The sequence below is a fragment of the Nycticebus coucang genome, chromosome 4 (genome assembly GCF_027406575.1).
Source record: "Nycticebus coucang isolate mNycCou1 chromosome 4, mNycCou1.pri, whole genome shotgun sequence".
NCBI lineage: Eukaryota > Metazoa > Chordata > Mammalia > Primates > Lorisidae > Nycticebus > Nycticebus coucang.
In genome coordinates this window covers 49,438,704-49,458,671 of record NC_069783.1, presented here as the reverse complement: position 1 = coordinate 49,458,671, position 19,968 = coordinate 49,438,704, and the positions used below count along the sequence as shown (strand labels likewise).

Below are 19,968 nucleotides of genomic sequence, written 5' to 3'. Positions count from 1 at the left end.
TGATGAGATAAACTATCCTTTTTTAACTCAGTATTTATTTTTTGGTTCAAAACCAAACTAGAATATAAGGAGAAAATGAAAAATACATGGAGAGTGGTTGCAAATGCCAGAACTATTACCAGTTATAATGATGTCCAAATTCTGAAATAATGTAGGGAGTATTTTTAGATTAACAAGTTTCAAATCATCTAAAGCCAGACAATGGGTACAAAAATATATAGAATAAAATAGAATAGGAAAAAGAATTATTTTAAACCTGAAATTGAATTAATACAATATAAAAACTCAAAGAAAGTCTGTTCCAAGCCCTTTTTCTCCTCCACCACCACCACCACCACCACCATCATCATGTTCCTTGCATGTATGTGTTTGTGTGTTTTAGGGTTTCTTTTTTTCTTTTAATTTCAAAGTATGGGTTTACATATGACTTTGGTACCTAGATCATTTTTGTAGTGCTTGAGTCAGGGCTCCAGTGTACCTGTCACCTAGATAGTTATCGTTGCACCCATTAACTAGGTTTTTGTCCATCGCCCCTTTCACACACACTGCCGTTTGATTTCCACTGAGTTTTACTTAACTCTGTGCATGTGTGTCATTATCCAGCTTACTAGCAAGTATGTGTGGTATTTGTTTATCCATTCCTTATATTGGTTGCTTAGGATGATGGTCTCCAGTTCCATCCAAATTGTCTCAAAGGGCATTAATTCATTCCTTTTATGGCTGAGTGGTATTGCATGGTACACATCTAGCACATTGTGTTAATCCACTCATGAACTGATAGGCGCTTGGGTTGATTCTACATCTTTACAATTGTGAATTGTGCTGCAATAAACATTTGAGTGCGGATGGCTTTTTGATAAAATTACTTCCTTTTCCTTTGGGTAAATACCCAATAGTAGGATTGTGGGTTGAATTGTTAGGTCTACTTTTAGTTCTTGAGAAATCTCCATACTGTTTTCCATAGCTGTTATACCAATCTGCAGACTCACCAACAGTGGATAAGCATTCCTTTCTCTGTGCATCCATGCCAGCATCTGTGGTTTTTGGACTTAATAAAAGCCTTTCTAACTGGGGTAAGGTTATAGTTCATTGTGGTTTTAATTTACATTTCCCTGGTAATTAGTGACATTGAACATTTTTCATGTTTCTTGGCCATTTGTCTGTCTTCTTTTGAAAAGCTTCTGTTCATGTCGTTTAGACACTTTTTAATGGGCTTGTTTTTCTCTTGTTGTTTTACTTGAGCTCTTTGTAGATTCTGGTTATTAGCCCTTTGTCAGATGTATAGTTTGGGAATATTTTCTCCCATTATATAGGTTCTCCCTTTGCTCTGTTGATTATTTCCTTAGCTGTGCACAAGAATTTATAACAAAAATAAATAAATGGGACTTCCTCATCCATCTTCTTTTTTAAAAAAAAATAGGAGTTAATTTATCAGTCTTTATTATTTACTCTACTACTTTCATTTTTTTTTAATCTAAATTTTCTGAGGTAGACTATTTTTCTGAACTTCGTGAAGTCAGAATTTATTTACTCATTGAGCATGACTTGGATTTGTCTGCAGAAGTCTGATTAGTTAAGCTCATTATATTTAAGAATAAGACCTCAGGAAAATGCTGGATGGTAGGACAGGGTCAATGACATGCCCCTGGGCCTGTGCTTTAGTTAACAGTGAAAGTAAAACTTGCTGTTAGAGACTAAATCTGTGACCTTGACCTCACTGGCACCACGCGCTCTCTTCAAACTCTACTTAGCACTTTTTGAAAACTGGTGTCAAGCCTGGGCTTGTTTTTCCTTTCTTTTTTTCTATTCAGTTTTCATGCAGCACTTTAGTAAAACCCCTACTGAGACACTGCTACTCACAACTGAATTTGCCAATATTTTGTTTCCAGAAATAAAATAATACTGTGGAAATGGACAGTTTTGGTACTTGGCTCTCCTCTATATTCCCTGATTTTATTACTCTGTATTTTAAATAATCTTATTAAATAGTAAGCATCTTAAGTGGGAAGTAGAATTTCAAAGAACAATTAATATGAAACTAAAATGTATCTTTACCGATCAATATTCATATGTTCATGTCATGTTGGTCATGATTGAAAAATCACAAATTTAGTCTAATTTTATATTTAATAGATCAAAAAACAACCTAGAAGCGAGTATCACACACCAAATATTTAAATCATTTTTTTGTGTGTTATTTTTAGAAGAAATTCTGGCAAAACAAGTATTGGGTAAATATGTTATTGCCTTGAACTTTTTCTTTTATATGCTAATACCCAACCAGTTAATGTGCCTATATTAATAATTTCAGTTCCAGCTAATGTATTTTAAATAATATTGATGATTTCAAATTAGTGACTTTATTTATTAAAAAGTATACATGTTAACCCTACTGAAATGGTGCATTGATAGTTTTTGTTCCTAAGTTTCTATACTTGCTTTGTTTTGTTCATTGTAAACACTTTTGATCAAATGACCACTTAATAAAGTGCAGTTAATTAAACAAAATATAAGGATGAGACCAGTATGTGGATATGGATGTCCTAAAAAATTCTGAGAAGTACTTAAACCTTGCCCTTGCCCTAGTCCCCTAAGACTAAGATTTCCCTTCCTTTTTTCACCTGGTCGTCAGGCCCTGTATCTCAAATAGCTCGTGAATTGTCCAGTAAGTACTAATAATAGCTTAACCCTCACACACTTATGTTGATTAATCTATAGGAAATGCAAACAAAATCTGCTTTTGTATACTCATGTGTGTCTTTATACATACACACATTTTTGTCCACACATGGAAATATGATTAACTAAATATATGGAAATATGTAAATATTTTATAGATATAAGAAAATTTTTACTAAATATTGACATTATCTCAACTCAGTGCAAATTCACATCTTAAACAGAAAGACAAAGTGATTAAAATAGGATGAACTTTGCTTAATGTACAGCTCCCCAAAATACTTCCTTCTCACAATCAGTGTTTCTAGTTAACATTTTTAAAAGTTGGCATTTCAATAAATTACCATAAACTATAGCCATTTGCGATGAAATACAAATATGCTATAAATAAACCAAATTGCAGGTTTTAATTGCATAAATTTACATTGTATTTCTTAAGGGAAAGCAGTTGAGGTGGTATTTGAAATACTAAAAGGCAGTCATGGCAAATTGATAATACATGTATTTGGTAGAACTGGAATATCTTTAGGTGAAATTTCATAGCCGTTTCCAAAAGACATTGTTTAATTCTTAAGTTTACACAAGTGTATAGAAATAGAACTTTTTTGGCATTGTTAAAAAGATGACAAAAAAGCTTTTTAAAATAATCGCCTAGAAAGACCACACCAGCCACATGTAATAACAATGACAGTGAAGGAGGCTTAGAAACTCTTTGCTCAGGACATGATAGTGATTCCTGAATCTCTCACATCCTGTAAATGCTTCCAGTGGGAGGGAACCTGCCCCCCATGGTTGTGTTTCCCCTGTGAATGGTAGTGACGGAGCACTTGCATGATGTGTTTGGTGCCTTGCATGAGGAAGTCATGCAAAGGCAAGGTCCAGTCTGCATGCTGCTTAATGAATGTTTCTCCTTTTCTCTCCCTCCTTGTCATGTGCTTTCAGAAGACAACAATGTGGAAGGTGGGTGCTTTCTACCTTATTTTCCCACTCTCATTTGCCTTTTATTTCTTAGCGTTAATAGAGTACATCTCGAATTTAGACGGTAAGTTGATTTTATTTCTGACCATCTGTTAATGTCTGCAATTGTGTATCACTTTTCATAGAGAACACACCTAAACTCTCCCCTGTGTTAGTCCCCAGTATATTAAACTTTGATCCTGTCTCCAACCCTGGGTGAATTTCAGCATCCCATACGAACCTTAGAATACTTACAGTAGTGTTCTGTATGGAAAAATGATACAGTTTTTTTTTTTGTTTGTTTTAAAAGAGAAATTGTTGCTTTGCAATTTTAGAGCACAGTGCATGATATTTTATTTTTTTCTTGACCAAAATTACTCTTTTCTGTTGGAAATGTTTAGCATTTATATCATTTCAAGCCCATTGGTTTGTTTCAAATGATTTTGTTTATAAAAAGAAAGTAAAGTACTGACGTTAAGTAAGACACATAAATTTAGATTAAAAACTATGTTATTGGCCAGTGGAAATGAAGGCCTGCAGCACTGTGATGTGATTTACTGGTAAGTATATTTGTAATATTCCGTGTCTGTTAAATAAAACTAAGGAATTTTGTTCTAGTTTTTCTAAAATTATCTTTATCAAGGATTTTTGAGAAACTTATACACTTTTATGTGGAATCCAACAATCTAAAACATTTCAACATGATTATTTTTAAAGATAATGTAGTACTGCCAAACAAATCTCTAAAGGATAACATGCAAAAAAAAAAAATAATAGAAGGGAAGGTTTTACCTATTCATATAATTCATATAATCATATAATTTTACCTAATCATATAACCGATGTTATACAAAATGATTTACTGGTATTTTATGTCAGAAGAGAGCATTTAGCATACTTTATTTTCCTATCTTATTTTGAAATATAGTCATTCTGTAAACGTGTACATTTTTAGAGAATGAAGGATTTTCTTGAAAGACACCCCACGAAGGTTACAGATAAATAGCTACAGTGGCTACCAAGACTTCATGTCCCAAAAGAAGAGCACTTCATGGTATTTCAAAGTTAATTAGTAGTTAATAAACATCTTATCTATTAGTCTTTCACGGACAATATTATAAATGCTTAGCTACTGAACATTTGTTTTATTGTTTAAGTAAAACAGATTAAAACTTCAGTAGAAATCACGAATTGCTAATTTTCCCCAGTGTTATCTCCATTCATGGCGTCTGTTTTTCTATACTATAATTTTAATTGCATGCGAATATAAGTTTGATAAAGATGATACTACCCTGTAGGCCTGACAGCTTTCAAAATCAATCTCATCCATGTGGTGCATGTACCTGAGTTTAAAGTTATTTTCTAAAGATATTTTTTCAACTTCTTTTGCATTTCCTTAACCATTCTGTAAAATGTTTTATGTTTTTTGTTCATTTTTCTTAAAATCCAATTGCATTCCAAGGGGCTTTAAAATCAGCCTAACTAGCATGAACGCCTCTCTCTCCCCCCATGCACTCATCCCATGTAAACGTTCGATAAGATCTGAGTATAGGCCCATAAACTATTGTCATAAATTTATTTAGTTATCATGTTAGCATTGACATTTTTTAATGTGACTTTGACAGTATAGCTGTACTCCCTCAGGGACAGGAAGTCCAGCAGGAGTAATGTGAATTCTTGCGGGATTTATTAATTTCTGTCATTATTGATGCTGTGTCAAAACCATTAGTAGTGCCGACTGTATTTTCTGAAAGTTAGATCTTATCAGAGATAATTTCCTCATTTAGTCTACAAAAAATTTTATGGATTGTTGTTATCTGGTAATCTGTATAGTAGTTTTAAAAATGAAACTAAATGAAAAAATATATAATCTTGACCAGCGGTTCTCAACATGTGGGTCGCAACCCCTTTTTAACAATGAGAATTGCGGCATTAGGAAGGTTGAGAACCACTGATCTAGACAAGTAAGCCACGGTTCTTCAGTATAGGAAACATCATGAGTCATCAACAGATAATAATCCTGTTAATCTGCCTATGTGGATTTTTTTGGTAAAATCACTCAGAAAAGAAAAAAGGAGGCTGCATCACAGAAACAACAATTTTCATATTATATTGTGATTGCATCGTGAGTTGTAATTGTATCTGCCCTACAGGGATATTTGATGTCCCTTAAAATTTTAAGGAAACACCTTGGATAATTTCAGTACTGATACAAGTAATGCGTAGAGCCAGGCAGCACCAATAAAGTCCCAAATCCATCTGAAATAGCCCTGGTCATGGTCAATACAAATTTACTAAAATTTATGAATGTATACTGTATTGCTCTAACATTTTCCGAAATTCTTGAGCTATACACAGATTGAAAAATAGTTTTATCCCTGAATTTAGAATGAAGGACTAGGAATTGTGCTTTTAAGGAATAAATATCTTCTTGGACAGTGAAAGAATTTTTAAAAGAGCATTAGCAGTATTCCATACAGAAGGAGTGATCTTTGAAGTTGTCAAGCAGGAGATAATAAATCATTTAAATAAATAAAGGGAATTCAAAATTCTTTTAGGAAAATTCCTCAGTGAACTCATCTCTGTAATATTTATCTTAAATAAATTACTTATACTAACTTATAGTTCAGCATTTACATAATGTTTATGTAAAATGCTAAATAATTTTGTGCTCCTAGGAAAATTATTTGAGCCTATTTGAAGCTGATCCGTTGTTTCTTAAAAACATTATTCTGTAGTAAATTCGAAATTTGCAACGGCGTGTCTAAGGATCATTTTTGTATTTGAAGAATCTAGATGTTACATTTGTCAGATAAAGAGACGTTTCTGCATTATCATTTCAGTGTGACTAGGATTTTTTTTTTTCCATTTAATTATGAAACTGCTCACTTTTTGATGAGGGGAAAAAGATCAGACCCAGCCCATGTTTCAGGATTTCCTTTGGGTTTAAAAAAAAAAAAGTAATTTCATCACTGAAGAATGACAAGCCCTTTCTGGGCAATGTTCAAAACGGTCTCATCAGAGGGCGCAGAGGGCAGATGTAATATTTAAGGGATTGGTTGGATTTTAAGTCATGCTGTTATGCTCTGGATTGTTCCAAAGAAGAGATACACAGTGCAGCATATGCCAGGGTTTAAATTGCAGTTCTGTAACTCTTTGCCCCAAAGCATTCCAACCAGAAGTTGAGGGAATGCTTTTTGATTTGCTTCTGTGATACAGACATGTCTCATAGGAAACAAGATGTCTGTCACTGAACATTTTTGTCACCGTGACAACCCTGCCTTCCCACGCTCCCTTGTTTATTGCTGACTGTGCTCTTGTTTCCCTTCAAGGTCTGGCGCACCTGATGATGGGCGACCAAGGTATGGGCTCTGTTCCTTTTCCACTCTGCTTTCAGTGTGTTCTTGTTCTGTAGCTGCTTCCAAACCATCACTGCAAAGGATGGGTGAATGCTTGCAAATGATTTGGCTGTGAATTAAATACATAACTTTTGTTCACCGTTTTTCACGTGTTTTTCTCCCTTTCATTTGTGGGTTTGATTTTGGTTTGCTCCTGTGATGTTTATTTTTCTTCATTCCTTGCTCTCTAACATCTGCAAATAAATGAGACGTAAGAAATTGTGATCGTAAATTTGTATACATTTATCAGCATACGCAGTTAAGGGTGATTATCGTAAAGAAAAACCGACACCCATCAGAAGTCCATAGCTGATAGATGATGCTGAGTTTAGCCTCCTGTACCCCAGTCTCCATATTTCATCCATGCATGACAGTTTGGGAACATGCAGACGTCTTTGGCTTCTGGCTTCTAGAATGCTGAGTGTAGTGTTCCATGGAATCAATACTTGTCTACCTACGTTCTCTGTGTATCTGTTTTGTGTAATCTTTTAAAGTGAGCATGGACCTTCAATTTCTTGCATGTCCTTGCCTTAAAAAAGGCTGCGTCTCCATTTGTCTTCCTTTATTTATACTTTCTTGTCATATTTAATTTTCAGAGAGCAGTGCATTTACATGTATTCATAATTCTTATTGTTGTTTTTCTCCTCTTTATCCTCTTTGTCTGGAAACCCTTTCTTCATGGACCCATTTCATCAAATCCATAGGTAAAAGTAAAGGTATTACATTATTTTATTTCTTCTTAATACCATCTGAAATAATGATAATGTGTCTAAGTAATACAAACGTATGCAGATCTTTTGGCATAGGTATTGGGCCCTGGGAGGTAGGTATGTGTGATAATGATTATTTTATGATTTTAAGGTAAGAAAAATTTATCAAAATGTTTGTTACACCCCCTCCCTTTTCTTGCTCTTTGTGATTTTTTTTCATGTCAGCTACTTACATAAGTAGTATATTTAGAAATGAGCTATTGGTTTTGGTGTCAATATTTGCAGTATCTTTTAGTGATAGCGAAGTGTGTGTGGTAACCATGAATAGATCATCAACAAACATTCATCTCTGGAGCACACCTGCCCCAGCCCTTCTGTACTGGGGCATAAGTCTAAGCATGTGTAGCACTAAAGGGCTACTGTTGTTGACTCATCACTTTGTTTGCCAGACGTCATATGTACACATTAACTCCCTGGTAACCTAAAAAGGCAATATGTGAAAGACAAGCGTAGAAGACAAGCCCATTCTCTCTTCATGCACACTCGCTTTGTTTTAAGAACATTATTAACTGTCCATGTGTCCCCTCATCGCTTGGAAGGTCAGGGATGTGAACTCTTCCATGGTCTTGGTACAGAATTCAGAAGCACGTTCAGTTTGTCACTTAGAACCATCCACATGGTTTAGGGTTGTCATTAAAAGGCAGTAGGTGATACACAGCAGTGGCAAAAGGATAGAATAGTCTTTAATAAGTTTAACTGTGTACTACCCTGTTTCCCCGAAAATAAGACATCCTCCGAAAATAAGAAAAGATAAGACGTCCCCTGAAAATAAGGAAAGATAAGACGTCCCCTGAAAATAAGACCTAGCGCATCTTTGGGAGCACACCTTAAAATAAGACACTGTCGTATTTTCGGGGAAACAGGGTAGTGAATTTTGCTTTTGACTTGTACCTCTTTAAAAATTATTATCTCAACTGCAGGAATGTGTCTTACTCTTTCTTATGCTCTCAAGGCTTACCCTGTGAATTGAGCCCAGAGCTCAGAATTCAGCATCTTAACATTGTGTCAGCTAGCAGGGAAACGTTTCTGCTTGAAAAAGCACCTGAAAGTGAGCCAGGCAATAAGTAAATGATATCTAAGTTTCAAATGTGTAAAATATGGCTTTAGAAACAAATGCTGCTTTGAAACTTTGAGTGAATAACATATGCTATCACAGTGTTTCGGTCAACTATTTTCATTAAAATAATTTGGTTTCATTTTAAGCCTCTAGCAACTGTGCAAATGACAGTCTGTAGCAATTATTGTAGGGATTGTTCTGTTTGCAGTGTTTTCTAAACATTTACTTGAGGCCAAATTCCCGTCCACTGTCCTCCCTTCAGTGAGCGTTTCCCGTTTTGTTCTTTAGTACATGTACTTAATACTCAGGAAGCATAGCGGAAACTACGCTGAAGTTTTATATCGCTGCCTGAGTCACTGTGTATGTGTTTGTCTATATGCGTATCTATAAATGTATGAGCGAGTAAGCACAAAATTTCTACGTATACATGTTCGTATATTGTTTTATGACAAAGTAACTAAATAATTTTCTAATTAAATAATCATTTGACTCTACATATGGAATAGTTGATGTTTATACTCAGCTGTTAAGTATCAATTTACTTCATTCAGTGCTACTACGTTAGTGTTAAATAATTGTTTTCTTTCTGTCTGTGTGTCAAACATATTTTTACTCCACCATTTTTTTTTTAATCAAATTTTCTTCCTCAATCAGTACAAAGCTACAGAGGACAGGACTTGGATTTTTCCATTGCATTCTTCTTCTGTTAATAAGACCAGAACGGGTTTTTGATGTTAAATGGAGGAAGAGATTTTAAAATGAACTTGAGTATTTTGCAAATCACAGCGGTCACTATGGCATGTTGGTTAATTAGCTGTATAAAAATGAGATACATAATTTGTACATCTTCTTTAATTGCAAATTGATTCAACAAATCTGTATTCTAAGGCAAAAATACAATTGTGACTATGACATGGCCTCTGCTTTCATTCAAAGAGTGTCAGCATAACAAAGGATGGAAAACATATAAGCAAGTTGTATAAATAACAAAATGGAAGTGCTGCAAGAGTGGTAGGAAGTGTGGTGCATAGTAGGAATTGAGAAAAAGGTAATGATAACATGAATCAGGGTACACAAATATCTCCGTTTGTGTCCCTGGTTGGAGGAATCAAAAAATGTCTAGAAACTTTATATTATAGGTCCCTATTCTGTTGTATACTTGCTGTGCATAAACTAGGTGTTAAATTTAGCTAGTTTAAAATAACTGATTTGGTTTGTAAACTCAGGTTTCTCAAATTGTTACATCCTAAAGATGTATCATACAATCCTGGGACATTTTTCTCGACATCACTTTTCTCTGGGGCAGTAGTGATTTCAGGGTCTCTGGAGTGAGCCACGGGGGACCAGTGTCTTTCTTTGTGGATCCAAAAGCATAATTTGATTCAAGAATGTCATTGCTATCCTTGTGATTTCTTCTGGATGAATTCTTAAATAATTTCTGAATTTTTAAGTGTCCAGTGATAGATAAATATATTTCATTAAAAAACAACTCATATAGAAAGAACACTTCTTCTGACCCCCTTTCCCATCCTCCCTTCTAGACCTTTCTCCAGAGGTCAGCCCTGATAGCTCTTTGCGATGTGTCCTTACAGAGGTGGTGTTAATCTTTCTATACCTCTTAATGCTTCAAGGTTTGAAAACTGCAGAAAACCTTATCATTTCACCTGAGAAAGACTTCCAAGTCAGCTGGAGATGTTAAGGATCACGGCTCTGTGCTAACAGAAACACCATGAATGAAGCACAGCTTTCTTGCTCTTCTCCCAGCCATGGTGCCTAGTATTTCCCATCGGTCAATCTGTTTGAAATTTGAGTCGATGATTTGATGTGTTTCTAACATTCTCTAAACAAAGATGTGTCACCTGTCACTGGATGTGGCTGGAAATAAATTTTGTCTTAATGAATTATAGCTTTCTTGGGGGCAGCTGAGAAGACATATTATCCAAAATCAACCTTACTTCTGCTGGTTATGGGTAGATGAATCCAAGTAGTCCTCACGAAATTTTGTTTGCATTCTTTTTTGGTTGAAATTTTCCAATGGTATTGTTGTTAGGATCACTGATAATGCCAACTTTTCCTTTCTGTTTAGAATTTAGGTTGATCTATTTACCTGGGAAATTTATGTGTTTTTTTTCTACTTTTCTTTTTCTATGTATGTGGAACTTGCCACTTCATTCCAGTAATTGGTTTGTTTGTTTATATTTTATTTTAATGGGTTGTGTGAGAGAAATGAATGTCTATTTAAACCAGAAGAAGCCAAAAAATGTTATTTATGCAAATCCGGCCATATACTTCAAGGGCCCAAGTTAATAATTATCAGTTAAATATTGGTGCATTGATTAGAGGCCTAAAATTTTCCTTCATAACAGTCATCATAATTGTAATTATATATTTATCCCTGTGATTATGTGTTTAATGTTAACTTTTCCTAGTAGAGTGTAAGCTCCATGAGGGCAGGAAGCTTATATTTGTTTTTGACCATTGTATTTCCAGGACATTTTTCTTACTGTATCTTGAATTTGCCGTTTTCATGACTTAAGTCTATGTGTATGTAGGGTGGGTGGGGGGAGTGTTGGAAGAGAGAGATGTAAGGGAAGGCAGGGAGTGAACAAAGTAAGCAATGAAAAGGGAAGGGGAAATGTATTCGAATAACCAAAAGGAATTGTATGACCAGATTATGTGAAATCTCTTCTGTCTCTGCCTCTAAACTTTCTTTTGCTTCCTATCATGCATAAAATTTCCCAAAGCTACAATATTTCTTTCTAGTAAGGCATCGTTCTGTTATCACTTTAATGTGCCTGAGTAGATGCACAGCTTGGTTCTGTAAGGAAATAAAATCAGTGTTTAAAGGTTTTCAATTTTTTTAATGTTATTCCTTGTCACAGTGACAAATAATCAAATTGTGTTTTAAAACTTTCACTATTAATGAGATAACAGGTACATAACATTTTCTGAAATTCATGTCTGATGTTCTGTCTTATGTGGTTTCAGTGAATTCCTTTTTATTTTCTAACTTCATAATTACAACTGTGATGTTCCGTAAGACCTTCATTTAACTTGAGTTGGATTTTAAGTTCCAGAAAAGCTGAGATTTAAGTCTTGTCTTGTGTTATAAGCATATTTGCTATCTTATATTTATAAACTACAAACTATATTTGCAAAACAAGTGTCTATTTGACTCTTTCAAATAACCATTTATTGTTGGATTATCAAACATTCTCACCTTACTAGAAGTCCAAAGTATTACAAGTAGACCAGGCAATGTGTTATGCATTCTTACTGTATTCGTGAACTGTAGATATTATTATAATTTATGAGGAGAATAAAAATAGATTTTTCTCTAAACTGTCAATATCTGGATGTAATTATTTCACTATGACTAATTGGTGAGTAATAGCCAATATCATCATCTGTGTTAAACTTTTTCTGTAATGTCGCACCCCAATTAATAATCTATTACTTACTCTTAAAGTAGATTTTATAGTAATACTTTAAAGAGAATAAAGCATTTGTTCTTTTTTTATACATTTTCTTTTATTTTTGTCTTACCACAATCAGGCTTCTATTAAAACAAATACTGTAAACTGGGTGCCTTATAAACAATAGAAATTCATTTCTCATGTACTTCTAGAGGCTGGGAAGTCCAAGATCAAACTGCTGACAGATTCAGGGTCTAGTGTGAGCCTGCTTCCATGTTCATAAATGACTGTCTTCTCATCATGTCCTTACAGGGTGGAAGTGGGCAAAAGAGCTGTTGGGAGCCTCTTTTATAAAAGTACAAACCCCATTCATGAGGGCTCTCTCCTCCTGACTTAATCACCTCCCAAAGGCTCCACCTCTTAATCCATCCACTTGTGGGTTAGGATTTCAACTTAGGAATTTTGGGAGGACACAGACATTCAGACCATACAGTGTCTATGATTTTATTTTATTTTTTTTACCATTTTTGTTTCCTAGTTGCTATATAGGTAATTTGTCCGTGAAGTACCCAACTTCAAATAACCAACATGATAATGCAAAAGTTTTATCACTTTTAAATACATTTTGCTGTGGTTTCTTATATAGAATGGATTTGATTATGAAAATGTTGTATTTCTTTTATTCTGTATGGATTCCTGAACTGCACTTTCTCATTTAACTTCATAATAATAAGCCATCTGCATTGTTCAGAAGAGTTCATGAATGGTGACAGAACCTTACTGTATTGCAATGCCTGTGTGTGACCCATATGCAAACCAACAAGCAAGAAATAATTTATTTTCACCTGTCTACTGTGTGACTTCTACTCTTACAGTACTTGATGCTCTTAATCCACAGCCCCAGAACTTGGAAAGACCAGAATTTCAGCTTATAAAGTCAGACATTAAATGTCTACTTTATGCATATCACATACATAGGCTATGTGACTATTTGGAATTTAATATTTATTTTGTAGTTAACCTTTGGAGTACAAACCCATCAGTTCTGGGTATAATCAAGAAAAGTAACTTGAAGAATATATATTTATGTATTATCTCTTGCTGTGATTGTCATTATATGTATTACTAATAAAAGTCCCAGCTCCTTTGTATCTCTGTAATCTGGTTATGTGAAGTGAATTTTTCTGTGTCTTTATACATTCTGAAAAGAGTGATAACACTGAAAAACTAATCAACAAAACAAGACTTTTATTAGAGTTGTTTTAGATTAGCTTATCCTCACAGAATGGACCTTAAGTCTAACAGTTGAAAGAATGAAGTGGTATGAATAGAAACTTAGATACTTTACTGAAATATATTGCAAATAGCACACTTTCAAATCATGGGATAATGAATTTTTAAAGATCATTCCTTCACCAAAATAATGACTTTGTCTTATTTATCCATTTGAAAATATATTTTTATTAATCTAGACTTTGAAATCAACATCACCACTTTTAGACAGGGAGGAGACTATTTCTTCAATTGTATGGGCCAGTGGTTAAAAATCTATGTAATTTCCCATAGTGATTAATTACTCTGAAGAAAGTTGGATCTTTAATTAGAATCATAGAATTTTGAAGCAGAGAAGAACATTAAAATTCATGTAAAAATATGATATTGTCAGTCTTTGAATTATAAAGCATGATAGATGTTGCTTATTATGATAGGCAAAACCTTATAAAGGCTTTGAGCTGAAATAATTAATATAGAATAGCCAACCTTAGGGAAACCTCAAAGATTTTCCTCCAGTTAAATGTGAGTAATCATGAAACAGCATTTCATCTTCTTATTTGTATAAAGTAACTTCAGTGAAAGTATGGAGGAAACCATTTATAGATTGTTATCTGGGATGTCATTGCTCATTTCAATGTTTCCGTTTAGGAGAGTAAAACGTCTCTTTATAAGTGGGGAGCAGAATAATATGGTAGGTAATGGTCCTGAAGTTGTAAGTCCTGGGTTCACATCCCATATTTTCTCTTTACTAACCTTGGCAAATAATTTAGCTTCACCTATCTAAACTATATGATCTGTAATATGGATTAGTAAAAATTATTGTGGGTAATGTTACATGAAAAATTATAAAAATACTTAGAAGAGAGTTTTTACTAATATTAACAATAGAAAAACACACCGTGTACTCTTGGATTAAATTGATTTGAAAATAAATGATCTGCCAAAGGTTTAATGAAAACAGAATTAATATCTTTAATATCTTAAGATCTTCTGCCTAATGTATTAATACCCTGTCATTTATGATTTTGCGATTGGCTTAGGTTATAACTAAATGGATACCAATGCCCTGATGCTCCATACCACAGAGAATATTTGTGCAATAAAACATTGAAGATTGTTCACCAATAACAATTATTTAGATATTTCTGTAACTCTTCACACTTTTGTGTTTCTCTTGCATCCAATAATGACTGAAATGGACTTGCCTCCACTTTGAAAAAATCTCTGAGTTTATTGGAAGAGTGCTGCTTTTTAGATACAAATATATGGCTTGAAGCAGTCAGGGAGGTAAATACTTTCTCATGGAGTGGAAGTATCAAAGAAGGGAAACTTTGTGAAGTAATTACTTCATAGAGTTATGACAGGGCAGCACCTGTGGCTCAGTGAGTAGGGTGCCGGCCCCATATACCATGGGCGGCAGGTTCGAACCCGGCTCCGGCCAAACTGCAACATAGACTTATGACATATGTAGAGGGTGCTACTAACCACTTAGATACCTAAAGACCAAATTTTCAAGGAAAGCTACGTGAATATTTAGGTGTCTCCACTGGAAAATAACGTTTAACTACCATGAAATGCTTAAATAATTTGTTAATACCCTCGCAACCTATAGAATTCTCCTCAAAAGATGCCTTAATGAGATTTCTACTGACCACCCGACTTAACACTGCAATTTGACCCTCTTCTGAATTCCCATGCCCTGATCTGGTTTCTCTCATGTAAAAATTATCTTTTAACATAATTTCAAGTTTACTATATTTTGTCCATGGTTTATTGTGTCTCTTCCTCCTACCTAAATGTAAACTCTGTGAGGGCAGACAACTCTGCCTTGTTCTGAGGACGTACCACAGGGGTCCCTGAAACAGTGGCTGGCACTGTTAATGATCGACTCATTGATTGACTGAACAAGTTTGTAAAGTTTACTTTGGGATTTTACCTAGATATTATTTCTGCTTTCTCATAGTAAACTACTTTTCAAATTCCTTTCTCCTTTTTGCTCCAAGGTAAATCTTTTTATGAGGACTAAGAAAATCAATAAAAGCAAAATTTTCTTATTGAATTGTTGGTGAGGAGAACTCAGATTTAAGTCTTTTGATCTTCCTCATCCTCTGTCCAATGTAAAAGGCCTCTGGGAATTTTGGAAAGGATTTGGAAACCACTTTCACACCACTGACAGCCAAGCCTTTCCTTTAAAATTCTCCTAATAATCAGTCTTAGTGGAATACGTTTTTAAGAAAGAGACCATAATTGATCTTTCCATGTTTCTGTGTTTATATAGGCAACAGGAAGAAATTTCTAGAAGTTTGGCTTCTAAATAGCATGACTCATTGTGACTTTTTTCCAGGAAGGATCTTTTGTTAATTTGTGACAAAGAGTAAGTTTCAAAGGGTGAAGTAGATCTTCTTCTATTACGTGGTCACTGTGGGGTTATCTTTTGATTTGTTCTTCTCAGATTCTCAAATATCTGTATACACACACAGGGCCTTTGACATTTTCCGAGCCCGGGGAGTAAATGATTGTATGTTCAAGTAGATGATTTATCAAGGAGTCCAGGTCCACTACCAGCTATCTTAAGCCATGGAACCTGGGCTGAAGAACTACAATGGTAGGAAATCTCTGAATTAAAAACCAGCAACACAATTATATTGCCTAAGGCCATGATTTGCTTATAAGGTTTGTTTATTATTTGTCCAATTGAAGAGAAAGAAAGAAAAGAAAGTGTTTAATTCAATCTTAGTCGTTATTACTGGAACTACCAGCGATTTTGCTTTATGTGGAACTGTTACTCACAGTGTAAAGCCAGAGCTTTTCAGAATGGATGTTTACAAGGTTTTTGACATTAAGAAATACAAATACATGGAAAATAATAGTTATCACATTCAGGACATGTTTTACACATTCATATTATACCTACTTATACAAAATGCCTATTACAGTAAATTCAGTTCTCCCTTTTTTTTCTACTTTGCTTGTTTGCCTGTGAAATTACCATGTACATATGACCCAGTGATAGCCCATTCGGAAGTGGAACAGCTGAAGTAATCTCCAGTAATTAATAGTAGCTATTTTTAACCAAGCAAAGTGTAAGACATTACCGGAACTATGAACTGAGACTAATATTTTCTTTCATCTTAAAAAATGTTATTTTTCTTTCATTTTAAAAAATGTTTTTACATAGCCCTGATACAGATTATAAAATTGGGCTACTGAGACAATGAATGAGATAATTTAGGAAATGAAAACAATGTATGTGCTATGAGCAGTATTTTATTTTGGGGCCTGAGTTATCTGGTCGTCAGACCCAATTTTCCATTTGATTTTCTGAACTTGGCATTGTAAAGTCTGTAGACATTGAAGAAAACAAAATCACTCCATGTAAGGAAACAGTCAAATTTAGATCAGGCCAAAGGGATGGAAATCCCTGAATTGGTCTTTGGGATTCCAGTTTACAGAGAAACCCTAATTCATAAGCTAACCATAGGTTTTCATAGATTGGTAATAGCAAAATCTGCCAAAAATCTTCTGGGGAGCTCAGGTAATAGGTATGGTTGATGCTAATGCTGACCTAAAAGAATTGTGATGGCTTGCTGCAATTGTCTTTCAAGTGATTAAGTAAAAGAATGCATTATTTGCCCCATAGTCAGTGGGGCATAAGTTTTCGCCTCAATGTATTAGATTTGCACTGACACATCTGCACGCTCTGTGACCAGTGACATTTTGTTTTGGAATCTTAAAGAGTGGTTGGATTGTGTGTGTTTGTTTGTTTTCAGACAGAGTCTCAATGTGTGCTCTGATTGTGTCATAGCTCACAGCAACCTCAACCTGTTGGTCTCAAGAGATCCCCTTGCCTCCACTTCTGGAGTAGGTGCGATTACCGGCATCCACAATAAGACCAGGCTAGTTTTTCTATTTTTATTAGAGATGGAATGGGGGAATTGGGGCAGTGGGAGATGTTCCCCTCTTGCTCAGGCTGGGCTGGTCTTGAACTGCTGAGCTCAAGCAATCCACCTGCGTTGGCCTCCCAGAATCCTAGAATTACAGGTAGGAACCTCTACACCCAGCCTGAGTAGTTGGATTTTTACTGGCCAATAAAGTGGAAGAAGTGAGAAGCTGACTGATCCAAAAGAAAGACAACACTTAACTCATGAATGTGAGGACTTTTTGGTTTGGCATCCATCATTGTTCATAGGAGTAATGTTAGTGACCACTGGGGCAAAGTCCCTGTTTCTTCTTTCTTCAACTATGTCTTGCCCTAACTTTAAGTATGTCATGCCCTAACTAGAGGGAATGCCCTATGGAGAAGGATGGCTTGTAAACAAGTCAGTTCATGTAGCTCACTCCCCTGTGAGAACATCTGAAGGGTTGCTTAAGCATCAATACTAATCTTGAAGACACTGCGATTGCTTTGACCTAGCAATTCTCACGTTGACTCTCCACCCTCTGAACTCCCATAATCACCTGGAGTACAGTTTTTAAAATATAAATTTTCAGACAACATGGAGAATTTTATTCAATAAGTCGTAGCAAATTAGGATCCTGTACTTTCTATTTTTTAATTTTTATTTATTTGTTTATTTAGATACAAGGTCTTTCACTGTCGTTTGGGCTAGAGTGCAGTAATGTCATCATAGCACACTGCAACCTAAAATTCCTGGGCTCAAATGATCCTGAAATAATCGTTGTCTAGGATTACAGGTGTAAGCCACCACACCTGGCCAGAATCCTATATTTTAAAAAGATCCATCATCTTCCCGAGAAGATATAAAGCACAGCCTTTTATGATGAGTTTTACCAACTCAACAAATTGGCCTTTACCCTCCAAAAGCTGATGGTTTAATCTTCATGGTGATGAGGGATTTTTTTCCCCCTTGGAGTGAGAGGTACAACTTGTTAACTCACCCCGTATTACTTCTGCATTGAAAGACATTAAAATTTTTTAATTTACACATAAGAGATACATATTTATGGGGTACATAGTGATGTTGCCACATGTATCGTGATCAGGTCAAAGTGATTGCATATTCACCATCTTGAGCCCTTACCATTTCCTTGTGCTGGGAACATTCCATATTCTCCTTCTAGTTATTTGAATCTATGCAGCATATTATTAACCATATTCAGCTACAGTATTATAGAACATTAGAACTTTCCCCTTATCTAGCTTGTACTTTCATATCCTTTAACAAAGACTATTCTTGATAATAAAAAAATTACTTGTTTGAAAAGAAGTTGGCCCATATTACAAGGGCTGAGTGCAGTGGCTCACACTTGAAATCCTAGCACTCTGGGAAGCCCGAGGCAGGTGGAATTCTTAAACTCAGAAGTTGAGATCAGTCTGATCAAGAGCAAGACCCCATCTCTTAAAAATAGTCAAGAGTTGTGGGCTACTGTGATCCCAAGTACTCGGGAGGCTGAGGCAAGAGGATCTCTTGAGCCCAAGTGTTTGATGTTGCTATGAGCTATGATGCCATAGCACTCTATCCTTGGTGACAAAGAAAAAAAAAAAGCTGACCCATTACAAAAGGATTAATAAAAAAGATGTGCTTATTCGGTTAGCCCTACCCAGTTATCCTTTTACTTGCATTAGTAAAAGATGTCACAGGAATCTTTCAAACCTTACAGTAAATACAATTAAAACTTTGTGCAGAGTTCAGACTATGTGCTTTACATAAAGAAAAAACAAAATCAATTGAGTACATGGCAACTTTTAAGCTTTTTATGTGATGCCCAGCCATGGACACTTTGTAATATATTTTAGGATCATTTTCAATGATGTGCCATGGTAAAGAGATCCAGACAAAGAGAAAGCTAGACAGTAAATGCTGAGCTCACATAAAAAAAAAAAATGCCTTAAATATATCTCTATACAATGGAAAAAATTGATTATAGTGACTTTTTTTTCCTGGAAATTGTGCTGAAAGGAACATTAAATAGAACTAGAATATATCATTTCTACAAAGGTCATGCCTTCGTTGGGGGAAATTTGTTCCCTGGAGTTTATTTAAAAAGAACAGACAATATTTTTATGAAGCATTTTATAAATGATAGACACAGGTTAGAAATTTTATAGAGCTGTATTTTCAGATTTTTAAAAATCTACAAAAGGAGGTAGTTAATGTAGATAATGTTATGAATACAGGAAAAGGCAGGGAGATTACCAAGCTCCTATGGGGGCAAGAAAAGGAGATGGTGACATAGCCACTGTGACAGCAAGACCTTATTTACTTCCCCACGTAGAAGGGACATGGAAGGTACTGGCAGCAGTCTGAGAGGGTGACTTCAGCATCTAGGGAACCTGCAGACATAGATAGTCACATAGTTAATACGACTGGAGGAACCACCAGAGATTATCCCCTTGCCAAACAAAGTTTTCAGTGGTCCTGCCCTGTCTCAGTAAATCAACATATAGTATTTGA

General features: G+C 35.1%; 1 protein-coding gene across 19 annotated transcripts in view; it reads left to right on the top strand.

Annotated features, from left to right (window-relative positions):
- Window positions 1–19,968, top strand: part of NRXN1 (neurexin 1) — a 1,108,798-nt gene that overhangs the window by 97,677 nt on the left and 991,153 nt on the right. For 10 of the 19 annotated variants that reach the window (XM_053587958.1, XM_053587971.1, XM_053587967.1 and 7 more), the window contains exons 3-4: window positions 3,622–3,639; window positions 6,969–6,998. The exons of 5 other annotated variants lie outside the window; for them this stretch is intronic. In XM_053587958.1, the coding sequence (XP_053443933.1) occupies window positions 3,622–3,639; window positions 6,969–6,998 (48 nt within the window). Of the gene's footprint in view, window positions 1–3,621; window positions 3,640–6,968; window positions 7,135–10,492; window positions 10,974–19,968 lie in introns of those variants that run through there. 4 more of the 19 variants (XM_053587973.1, XM_053587960.1, XM_053587981.1 and 1 more) reach the window with 3 other exon arrangements.